General features: G+C 39.5%; 1 protein-coding gene across 1 annotated transcript in view; it reads right to left on the bottom strand.

Moving 5' to 3' along the window:
- The window catches only part of TMX3 (thioredoxin related transmembrane protein 3), a 42,650-nt gene extending 33,742 nt beyond the window's left edge, over positions 1-8,908 (bottom strand). The window contains exons 1-4 of the mRNA XM_061995867.1: positions 8,802-8,908; positions 2,869-2,996; positions 2,358-2,675; positions 2,022-2,076 (exon numbers count right to left, since the gene is read on the bottom strand). Of these exons, the coding sequence (XP_061851851.1) occupies positions 2,022-2,076; positions 2,358-2,675; positions 2,869-2,996; positions 8,802-8,908 (608 nt within the window). The remainder of the gene's footprint in view (positions 1-2,021; positions 2,077-2,357; positions 2,676-2,868; positions 2,997-8,801) is intronic.
- Positions 8,909-12,737: the final 3,829 nt, after the last annotated feature.

The following is a 12,737-nucleotide window of genomic DNA, read 5'->3' as shown; positions in this document are numbered from 1 at the left end:
TGGAATTTAATAGCTTTGGTCTAAGTTAATATTAAAAATACCGTGTTTTTTATAATACTAAATTTCAAGTTGTATCACTCATTTACAAGCAACTATTTAATCAACTTTCACAGAGACTAAAATCTGAAATGTGACAAAACCCCTCATTCTAGTTTTGGTAATGTCAATTATTAAATTATTAAACTATATTAATAAAGTTCAACATACTGTTCAAGAAAAATAAGAAATCTCTGTACAAATGAGTATTTTATCATTTTCTGAAGGTGCTGTTTCTAGGTATTGTAAATAGAAGAAAAAGAGAAAAATATCAGTGTCTCAACTCTTCTACCCAGTCCTCTCTCTGTTAGTTGCTACTGACATAATCATACTGGTGGAATAATGACATAGATGTTTACGATAACCTTGAATCAAAATTTTTGTCTCAAATACATACAACTTCCCAAAAATTGACACTACATGGTCAAATGTTGCCTCAACTTGCACTTAATCCATGCAGCCCACCTAATCATTAACTGTTAAAAAGACAACAGCAGGAAGCAAAACTGAAGATCAAGCCAATAATTTTAAGGGACTTAAAGAAATCCAGCTGCCATTTCTAGTCCTCCTTGTCTCCCTCTGTTTAACAATTGTTCCTGTTTCTTTTAAAAAGTGTTTTCCTGATATTCTTCATCATTTGACAATTAACTAAAAAGAAAAACAAACAAAAAACATTGTCCTGAACACCTCGCCATTTAATTCTTATTCCAAATTGCAAACATCTGTATAGTTTTGTTGTTGAAAAATCCAAGTGTTCTAAAAGATTTTCTTTTATCAGCTAATTCAAAAAAGTTATGTGATTATAGAATTACTGTTCTTCATTCCAAAACACCCTTTATATTTAAATTTACACCTGTGTAAACATGATATGGGAACACGAGGTGTGAGCACAGACACATGGCTCTTTTACTCATCTTCAGTGTTTGAAAATGAGGCACATTTCAAACCTTTGAAAATCAAGTCTAAACAGTTCCTGTGTTTCCATTCCTCTTTCACAATACTTTAAACACCAGTAATACATGCTGATGTATCTCTCTTTAGTACCCTTCCAGATATTCCCATTCCCTCCCCCATAATTCCGCTGCACCTCACTTGATCCTATGGTCAAATTCAGCTCTAGCAACATTGCGAAGTGAATGCTTTTCTCATTAATTTTATTATTAAATTTATCATGGGTTGAACCCTCACGAAAACATCATGTTTGACTAGCTTAGATTTATTATGAAGCAGACATTCAATGCCACTTTCTCCTATCAGATATTTTTTTTCTACACCTCCTAATTCAGTTCTAGTAATCATCCTGCTATATAGCACATTATATTAACTTGTTGACCTAACAACAATAAAATATCTTTACTTTTTGGAAAGCTAGTTTTTACTGGGAACAACAAGTATGCAGACATCAAACTCCCGAAGCAAGACAGTACAAGAACAAAGGCACTCACAACCAAGTCATGGGCAGCACTACATATTTCACAACCTCTCCAGTATCAGGACTAAATCTGTTGTAAAAGCACATTTTTACACTGTGATATAACTGGTTCTTCAAGCAGTCATGAACTAGTTCTGCAGTCTCCTTCTCTCTTCCGTTTCTGGCTACGCATGAATACTCATACTTGCTCTCCTAACTCTTTGCAGCAACTACATAGCAAACTCTAATGGAGAACTTGGTAAAATGTAATCAGCTTTTACCTGGGGCACGCATCACTCCACTAATATATTTAACAAAAAGAAATAAAGAGCAAACAACCCAGCAACTGTAATAACAGTTTTTGAAAAAAACCTGCAAAATGGAAATGTTCCTCAGCTTCATTAATTGCACCTACTTAATACAGCCCACAGTGCTTCTGCCATTCCTGCTAAGACAAACTTCTAGCGTAGCTTTCCTGACCACATTCTACACAAAACCATCAGTCTGGGGGTCATCTCTCCCGCAAAAAAACAAATAATATTTAGGCAATAAAGCAAGACAACTTAGTACTTACGATTCATCTAGATCCTCCACGAAACCCGCACTTGATGCCACCACACGTGCAACTACTGTGAGATAAGGAAAACTGTGCCATGAATGATGTCCAACCCAAACTGGGTGTGCTTACCCAGGCCGGCTGACAGGCTCACCGCCGGCGCGCCCGTCCCCATCTCCCCTCACGCCTCCATCGCTTTCCCACAGCCTCCGCAATCCCCGCTGTCCTGAATCTCCATACCGGCCCCAGCCGCCCCAGCGCTGCCGGCTCCACTCGTATTCCCCCACCACGCCAGGGCCCCGGGCCCGAGTGGAGCGGAACGGAATGGAACGGCTGGCGGCCCGCGGCCGTTACCTGTCGCCCAGAGCAGCCACCGCCGCAGCTCGCCAGCCGCTGCCATGTTGACAGGAGCCCTGCCACGGGCGGAAAGGGAAGCGGCGCGCGGTGACGCCGACCTTTCCCCACTGCGCAGGCGCGGAGGCTGCGGGCAGCACGGCCTGGGGCCGTGTTGGCGCTTGCGGGCGGCTTTCTGTGTAGTGGGGGTGTGGTGCTTCGTGAGGGGAGTAGTGGCGGCCCCGGGTCGGTCCGGCGTGTCGCCGCGGGTGTCTGCGCCGCCGAAAGGCCCTTGTGGAGGCGGAGACAGCGGGCAGTTGTGTGAGTGCACGTTGTCGCCTGCTCAGGTGGTATCCAGAATTAGGGCTAGCAAGGTGTCTCGTTTAGTAAAATCAGTGCTCTGATTCCTTAGGAAGCGAGTTTCAGCAGAGATACTCACTACTGGTCACGTTGCCAGCTGTCCTCCATGGGTCGAACTCATCACTTCTCATCACTTACTGCCATGTCAGCAACCCTTCTTCAGTGCCTTTACGGAAAACATGGATTGCTCTCTGCCGTTTACTGTCTCTTTCATTCTTCTTATCCTTCCTCGTTCTTTCCAGCGTGTCACAGGCTTTCCTGTCTTCAGCGAGCTTGTCTTTCGATACAGATCTGAAGGTCCTAGAAGAGAGAGTAACACAGCTGAGAAACTTGTTCTTAAGAATTTCAGTTAAAGCAGATCTGGGACTATTCAGCCTGGGGATTTTATTAATGTGGCTTAAGTACCCGAAGGGAGAGTGGAAAGAGGATGGGGCCAAGCTCTTTCTAGTGGTGCCAGTGGCAGAGCCAGAGGCAATAGGCACAGAAACAGGAGATTCCCTCTGAACATCAGGAAACACTTTCATTGTGAATGGCAACAGAGCACTGCCCACCAGTCTCCCACTTTAAAGATACTCAAAATCTACCTTGACAAATTCTTGACAAAACAGCGTTACATGATGCTGCTTGAAGTCCTGTTTCCAACTTCAACCATTCTGTAATTACACCATCTGTTTTCTTTCAGTTTTGACTCCTTCAGTATAAATTCTTCCATGCACCTTTCTCCACTGCACAGGAGTTAGTTTCCTCATCTGTATAAGTAAGTGTTTGAGGTCTTTGTTAGGAAAGCATAGATTCCTTCCAGTGACAGTTCAGTCCTTCTGACTTCAGCACTCAAGTCTCTGCTTCTAGTGATAGAGTCTACAAGCATCAAACATTTCAGTTCACTCATTTTTCAGCTGTTCTCTGTGTAACCATTTGGAAAAGCCAAGTACCATATCATAGCTTTATTGGTTGAGAAATAGATCAAGACCTGAGAGTATATACCATAGCTTATATTAGAATTCAAAAGTATATAATACTGGCCTATGGTAGATGTATCTTACCAGCTTTTCACTGGAAGATTTTGTAGCGTTACACATTTGATAAAAGTATTTAATTTTTTTTTCTTCCTCCTCTTGGGCCTGTCAGTAGGAGAACTGATAATTTGATAGCATCTGTATTGATAGACTGTAAGAATCATACAGAGAATTTCTGTTCCACAGCATTTCACTTCCTTTACACCAGAGTTAGCTAAGTGGTGTCTGTATGCCTGACCAAATGAAAGCTGGCATCTGTTTTGATCGTAATCTAGCTGCTGTCTAGACTGAGACAATGAAAACAATTTATCCCATCAGACCTTTAGTGGAAAATCCATATGGGGAGAAATTGGGAATGGCCAAGGAACTGTTAAATGAGTTTAATCCTTTTATTCAGATAGTTCATGGTTGGCTTAAATTAACTTTTAAAAGGAAAGAGTTATTTGATATAGTTTTGTATAGATTTGAATAAAGAGATGTACATATCCTTTGAGTCTTATTTGTCAGCTATGAAGTTTATTGTCTGTGCAAATAATGAAATAAAATTGTTCTAACTTTTGCATTTTGCGAGCCAAAGTCTTCTGCAAGCCTGTACACTATTTTTGAACTATATTATATTGAAAGTGAAGGAGTCAATGTATAGTTACTTCTGTGTAACTAAATTTACATGCACCTACATAAACAACACTATGCTGTATTTATTTATAAAATGTGTAGATCAGCTTTAATGCCTCAAATGCATATAAAAGATAATTCTTGCACTGAAGGACAACGTATCATGGGAAAAGCTTGCGATAGGTGAAAGAAATAAATATATGATAATGATAGATGAGGTCTAGAGAATCTCAGAGGAGTATTATGTTTGTATTGTTTCTACTATGAACATCTAATTTGAAAAAAAAAATTAATAGATTACTATTAGTTAATTACTAAACTCACTGAAGTTTAATGTAAGAAAGATAATTACAGAAGAGAAGAGATGACTTTGGTAAATGAATTGAGAGCAGTTATGGAAAAAAAAAGGACAAAAAGCAAAAATGCACAGAAAGAACTTTTGAAATCTTGGGAGGTACTGCAGGAGAAAGTGGGAATTATAGAGAGAACAGCAATCAATGAAACATGGGAAATTTAGAAGACATGTTCCCACACAAGGTTTCAAAGGCTTCTTCCAATCCACACTGTGTACGAAGAATTAATGGTCTTACTGTCCCAGATAGTTCTTTCTTTGAACCTCATAGATGGGGAGGTTCAACAAAGATGAGATGAAAGCTTCGCCTCATGGCCTGCTGAAGGCTGCTTTTCAGAGCTTTTTTGCTGTTGCAAGATTTTCAGTCTGTTTGTGCATGTTGTCAGCTCTTCTTGCCCTGTGTGAAGGGCAGGGAAAAGGACTTAACTGTAACTGTTTAAATTATACAATGTGGACTTATTTTTACTGGAATGTGTGGTATACTGCCTTAACAGAAATAATGTCTTTCAAATAACCTCCTGTCAAAGATTTATTAATATTGTAAATGGAAAACCAAGTTTGGTTTCAATTCATATGAGAGTAGATAAAATAGTGTATGAAAATTCTTTGTACACATCTTAATTCTTACCTGGTGAACAACATAACTGTGGCACAGTGCTAAAGGAGACTTGCCAGTACTGCCCAGCCAGGCATGAAAGCTCATAGGGAAGGATCAGACTAGAAGTGTAGAGAAGGGTGGAAAAATGGAAAGAAATGAACAATGGGGTGAGGTGGCGGGGTGGGGAGGTGAAGGTGGGAGAAAGAAGGTGAAATGAGAGCTTGAACAAGAGAAAGATACATAGAAGAAGATGCAAGAGCATTAAGAGATTGATAAAGTTTTGGAGCTAGATTTGGTGGTGAGATGATAATGCAACCTACATCAAGAGCTTACGATCAGGAGGGAAGAAATTACAAGTTACGAGCAGGAAAAAACTGAGACACTGAAGGCAGAACAGGTTCTATCCAATGAAGAAGGCAAACCAAGACATTCACATACCTTCTAATTTTGATGCCTGTAGTATCTCTTTGGTGATACTACAGTTTTGGGATATATTTTACTACTTGTTTTATATAAATTTCATGATATATTTTTACTTTATATTATTTACTAATTATATTTGCTATTATAGACCATGAAACATGTAAATATCAAAATGAAGTTTGCAAAATGCTATTTATGAACATTTACACAAAGATTTTCTCAAAAGTATTTTCCAGCTATTCCTGTTTTCCTTACTGTTATGTGAAATCTGAGAATGTGTGGGAAAATATATATTTTAATTTTAGAATTATAGAATCATTATGGTTGGAAAAGACCTTTAAGATCATTGAGTCCAACCACTAGCCTCACACTGCCAAGCCCAACACCACTCAAGTAGCTTTTCACGTAAACCAAATAGAGTGTAGCAATAACAGGGAAAGAAGGATATGTACTGTAATTAGGGAGAGATAAGTGCACGTTTGTGAACAAACATTTCTTGTGCTGTCACATTTAAAAAAAATCACATCTGTACACTCTTACAGCTACATGTCAGCTACAAAGTATTTGTCTTCATATGTAACATAAGTACTATTGTAACTGAGAATATCAGTAACTGTATCATTTAGTGCTGAATACTGTAATAGAGAATATGCAATATTTCTCTTCCATAACAGGAATAAACTGTACTGATATGTAGTATCTTCTTCTCATGACTGCATCTATGACAGTAGGTTTGCCACTTTAACTTTGGTAGTACCTTTGTATAGAGAGAGCCTAAATCAGTTTTATAAAATTAACTAAACTGGTAACACAGTTGTCATTAATCATAGTTAAATTCGAAGTGGTGAAATTCAAGGGCAGTAAAATAATTTAATTTCTAATTAGAAAACCAGATAATTCCATATGGTATACTTGGAGGTCTTTTTACATGCTTTGCATAAGAATGCTTGGAGTTTTTTGCAACATGCAGCATGAAACAGAATCTGAATATAAAACATAGTTAGTAATGCATTAATACTGTTGACACTGGCAGCATAAATCTCATATTCATATTTCACCTTTCCATATAACTTTAATTTTTAGAACAACTTGAATGGAGGGCTTTTGTGAAGTGTTTTTTTTAGCATAGTATTTTCACATTGCCTTTTTTACAGAGACACCCAGTGGTCTTTGGGTGTATTTAAAAAAAAGTAAAATTCTTTTTATTTTGTCTGAGTTTCATTGTTACTCATCATTTATCATTTGAAAAATACATTGAGAATATTTACATATTATGCAGAATATACTGGATATTAAATCTCATAGTTGATTATATGTATTTTTCTTGCATCTTCGTATCAGAGATATGTAGAAGACAGATTTGGAATAATAGAATCATAGAATGGTAGGGGTGGAAGAGACCTTTAGAGAGCATCTAGTCCAACACCCCTGCAGAAACATGTCCACCTAGATCAGGTCACACAGGAATGTGTCTAGGCAGGTCTTGAAGAGTCTCCAAGGAAGGAGACTCCACACCCTCCCTGAGCAGCCTGTGCCAAGGCTCCCTCATCCTCATGGTAAAATAGTTTTTCCTTATGCTTAAATGGAACTTTTTGTGTTCCAGCTTCATCTCATTACCCCTTGTCCTGTTGATAGATACACTTGAAAAAAGAGATGTCCCAACCTCCTGACATCCACCATTTATATATACTTTTAAATATCAATGAGATTCCCCCTCAGTCTCTTCTTCTCTAGACTAAACAGCCCCATTTCCCACAGCCTTTCCTCATAAGGAAGATGCTTCAGTCTCCTGATCATCTTAGTAGCTCTGCCCTAGACTCTCTCCAGAAGTTTCCCGTCCCTCTTGAGCTGTGGAGCCCAGAATTAGACACAGGACTCCAGATGAGGCCTCACCAGGGCAGAGTAGAGGGGGAGAAGAACCCCCCTTAACCTACTGGCCACACTCTTCTTGATGCATTCCAGAATTTCATTGGCCTTCTTGGCCATGAGGGCCACATTACTGGCTCACGTTCAATTTATTATCAACCAGGACTCCAGGTCTCTCTGCAGACTCTCCAGCAGGTCAGTCCCCAGCCTGTACTGGTGCATGGGGTTGTTCCTTCCCAGATGCAGGACTCTGCACTTGTCCTTGTTGAACGTCATCCTTGTTCCTCTCTGCCTAACTCTCAAGCCAGTCAAGAACCCGCTGAATGGCAGCAGTGTCTTCTGTTGAATCAGCCAGTCATCCCAATTTGGTGTCATCAGCGAACTTGCTGAGGGTAAACTCAGTCCCCTCATACAGGTTGTTGATGAAGATGTTGAACAAGACTGGCCCCACAACCCATCCCTGTGGACTCCAGTTCCAATTCCATGCCATTGAATACCACCTCATTGTCCGCTCATCCAAGCCACACTGCCTGAGCTTTCTGATGAGGATGTTATGGGAGACAGTGTCAAAAACCTTACTGAGGTCAAGGCAGATGACATCTGCTGCTCTTCCCTCATCTAGCCAGCCAGTTATGCCCTCGTAGAAGGCTATCAGGTTGGTGAAACAGGATTTCCCCTTGGTGAACCCATGTTGACTCCCCCGATAATCATCTTTTCCTTCATGTTTAGTGACAACATTGTGAACAACATAGTAAAGTCTAAGTAAAATAAAAATACATCTATTCCAAAATTTGATGTTTTAATAATCAGTATTTCATTTTCATGTTTTCAGCATTCAATTTATGTGTTTTGTTTCTGATTTGTCCATTTTTAGAGATTGAATTGATGATCAAAATATTATGTCAGCACCAGTTCAATGTACAGATTGATGTGTTAATACATAAAGGACATGCTTTCTACACTAGAAACACTGACAAGGACAGGAGTACACTACCATATTAAAGTCTTAATAATACTTGGTACATATGACATTTTGTAAATAATAGGCAATTGCAGGTAAATACACAGCATAATAGGTAATTATACAGGATACTAATGTTAGAGCTCTTCTCACACCATGCCCAGACTTGCAGGCAGCCAGAGTCAATCAGACCTTGGAGCAAGGCCTCTAGTGTTACCGCAGCTTCTCCTAGTTTCTATCCCTGTAGCCATCCTGCTGCTGCAGGTCTGGACACCCGATCATAGCAGGAGCCTGTTTGCACAGCTCCAGCAGCTTCAAAACCTCCTGCTGCTGCAGCTGGACACAGCCATAAACAGCTGCAAGCAGGACAAGCGCTGTCATCCGGCCATAGCCTTCTTAACCAGCAAGGAAGTTTGGCATTTAGGTAAAAAAAGTCCTTGTCATTTGTCAGTCTTTAAGGACTAATTATTTTTTTTTTTCTTGAGAGAAATTTACAGACACTTTGACATGACATATTTGCAATGCTTACAACTCCACACTTGAGGAGTGCTTTTCACATCTGAATTTCTGTTATGCTTAGGGCAGTGAGTTTCTGTATGTTGCAACACTGATTTGCTATAATTTAAAACTTCAAGAGAAGTATTTAGCTTTATTATGCTTTAATTTTCACTCTTCTACTGGCTGTCAGAAAACGTACCTATCACTCTGACTATAGGAACCAGAAGAGCATGGTATTTTTGGGAGATCCAGAGGAAATGTAAAGAATTATTTTATGATATTTTTTTCCCCAACTTAGCCACATCCATTTCTAGCAAAAATATTTATCATATAAGAGGAAATAAAAAGAAAACAAAAGAAAATATGCTTTAAATTAATATTGGTTAACAGCTGGTGCTGTAATTTAGGTCAAAGCACATTAGTAATAACATAGGGCAAATAAGCTCACAACTTGAGTCAGTAGACAGTCAAAAAGTTGAAATGATACATGGGAAAAGTTATCAATGAACTCTTAAGGACTTGATTCAGAGTAAATAAATAGCACTTGTACATCTTTATGGTTTTTAGACCTAGCCTAGAAAACTGAATTCCTGTATTTGCAAGTTTTGTTTTTCTTTAACAGAGAAAGATGGTTGCAGCCAAAGTAATAATGCTTTTGGAATTTACATTGACTTGTTTGGCAAGAAGCTGTTCTTTGACTTAATGGAACTGTACAGAATCCAAAGTCTGAGAGCAAGCTTCCATTATTATCACTCGTAATAAGGGAATGACTTCCAATGGTATGGAGTGAATTACTTATGGATCTCATACACTCTGAACCCACAACAGATGTAAAGTTAAATTAGAATACACTTTCCCATAAGCTTTGTCACTTAAAAGATGTTTCCTTGTGTCTTAGCACTAGTAAGTAGAATTCTGTTTCCCATTTCAGATTTTATGTTATGTCAATATTTGACATAATAAAGTTACAAAAGCAATGGTTCCTTTCAGATAAACAGTGCTACATATTTCTACCATCCTGATGACTACTGGCTTGAGTGATGTCATGTAAGTGATGACACTCGCATGTCAAAATGTTGCAGATCTGGAAGAAGAGCAGGAGCCATCCTCTGAGTGTCAGAAGTCACCAGCTTCCAGCCTTCACCTTCATGGGAAGCTCCATTTTCACACCTGATAAGCACAGACCTAACTGCATCTCCTTCATTACTTTTGAAGGTTTCGACTGCTGAAGTTGCAGGGTCTTGGAGAAAATCCAGTTTTGAAGGGATATTAGAAGTTACTATCACATCCATCAGCTCTGGGTGCAGGGGTTCTTCCAGCCTAGCCACTGGAGTCCAGTCCAGAATGCCCAGATAGATGAGGATCTCCATGACAAGGACCATGGATGTGGCTACTGCTTTCCTGTTTGCACATTCAACCAACAACAAATCTGATTGTGTATCTCAGAAACACACAGAGATGCACAAATGACATAACAACAGCACCTACATACAGGACTCACATAAAACTTTAGATGGGACGAGAATGGAAGAGATGGAAGAGAAGTCTCCTACCTTCTCTTTGTCTGGTTCGTAGAGGTTCATTAATGAAAGCACATTATGCTCTAGACTCAGAAGGATGTGTAGAATCATAAATCCCTAAAGGATCAGCACAGCCTCTCCATCTGTCTGATACCACTGTCTGGATGCCAGGTCCTCTTACATGTTCCACAGGCCTCCTACTTACTGAATGGTCCAGCATTTTGTTCACTAGCAAACAGCATGCACTCACAAAGGCAGCTCACAGACACTCCACACTCGTGGGTCCCTCCTTAATACCGGTATAGAACTTGTGCCCAAACCCAGGGCCTCTTACCATTTGGTGTGGCTTGAAGTTTTCTAGTGAATTACGCAGGCATTCTCCCATGCACAGCAGGTTTGGGGAAGTTAGAAGCACGGAATCATTTCAGTTGGAAAAGACCTTTCAGATCAAGTCCAGCCACTAACCTCACACTGCCAATCCCATCACTAAAACAAATCCCTCAGCATTGCAGCTACATGGCTTTTAAGCATCTCCAGGGATGGTCACTATACAGCTTCCCCAGGCAGCCTGTTCCAGCGTCTAAAAACTCTCTCAGTGAAAGAGTTCTTCCTAATCTCCATCCTACTACAATTTTGGCCTCTGCCCATCACTTCAGCCTGTCCAGGTCCCTCTGAAGAGCCTTCCTGTCCTCAAGCAGATCTGCGCTACTGCTCAGCTTGGCGTCAACACAGGCTTACTGAGGATGCAATCGATCTCCTCATCCAGATCACTGATAAGTTGCAAACACTGCAGTGACCTCCAGCAGTTGGCACCAGGCACACGGGCTGTGACCCACAGTCCTGCTGCAGGACTCAGTTGTCACTGAGCCTCTCACATGCATTGCTTACACCAGTATCCACAGTAGCTGTGCCTGGGACACTCAGCAGTCCCATCTCATACACTCCAGCTGTTGACACCACCGGCTAGAGGTATCTGCATCTTCAGCCTGACTCCAGTTGCTTGTCTGCACTTACTGGTCCTTCCAGTAGCCAGCACACCAGTAGCTGGCCCCACAAAATCTATGGGACTCAGGAATGCTCCGAAGAGCTACAGCTCTCTTCCAGCTACTGGTGCTAAGACCCTCGCCTGCTTCAGTAGCTGACCCTAAACATACTGACACCTATCTCACATATAGCTGTCACCTAGCCCTTGTAGCATTCACATTCGTGACATAGTGAGGTTCCATAGAATCTACCAAACATTGTTTCCCCTGATAACCACACTGCCTTGAAAATACTCACAGGATACATTTGGAACTTATATTTATTGTAACTCAAAATTAGTGATAAATACATTTGAAGTATAAATACTGCACTTTATAGTTTGAAATATTACTTTTTACTATATATTACCTCATTCTTACTGCACATGCTCCATTCCATAGACATTTTGTTTGTGAAGAGTTCAGCTAATAATAATGTTAACTTATATAATTTTCATCTGAAGAAATGATTTAGGCCTGTGGAATCAAGGAGACAGCTTTAGTAGCTAGGTAGCTAGTAGAATTTTTTATTATTAAATCATTAAATATTGTATTCACTATAGAGTGAATTGTTTTCCTTTTTGATCAATTTGCTTAAAATATACTTCTACCAATTTTGAATTATGTTATGTGCTCAATTTAATTTTCATAATTAGTCATCAGTAAGCAAATCTATATGAAGATCATAGCTATTGACATAAAATGTAATAAACAAGCATTTGTATTAAAACTTAGATTTTAATCTCATTTGATCCTAACAGCCAAAGCAGTCAGTTACTATTCACGGTTAACTGTATGCTCAGACTAGAAATTGCATAGATAAAATTTTCCAGTTACATAGAGGATAAATGAACTGAAATGTTTTGAAGCAAACAGTGTTTTTTAAAAAGTGAAGAAATAATAAAAACAAAATTTGTTTTATTTAAATAGTTTTCTGTAAGTTACTATCCTGATGCTGTGAAAAATCTGATTTTGCTCCTCACTCAGTCATATTTCACATATATGGAAAACATAGTCAATGAGACATTACTCAACATCTGCAGGTGGAACTGGAGCAAAATATAAGTATAGTTATTCTGTAGCTTCCTTTTTCTTTCTTTGGCAACTCCACAGTTAAAATTTTCTACAGTGAAACAGAAAATTATTTCGCTGTTTGAGATTAAGGTGCTG

This window comes from Colius striatus, chromosome 4, assembly GCF_028858725.1.
Source record: "Colius striatus isolate bColStr4 chromosome 4, bColStr4.1.hap1, whole genome shotgun sequence".
NCBI classification, from domain to species: domain Eukaryota; kingdom Metazoa; phylum Chordata; class Aves; order Coliiformes; family Coliidae; genus Colius; species Colius striatus.
The sequence above is the reverse complement of the archived record's forward strand: the minus strand, read 5'-3'. Positions and strand labels throughout refer to the sequence as shown.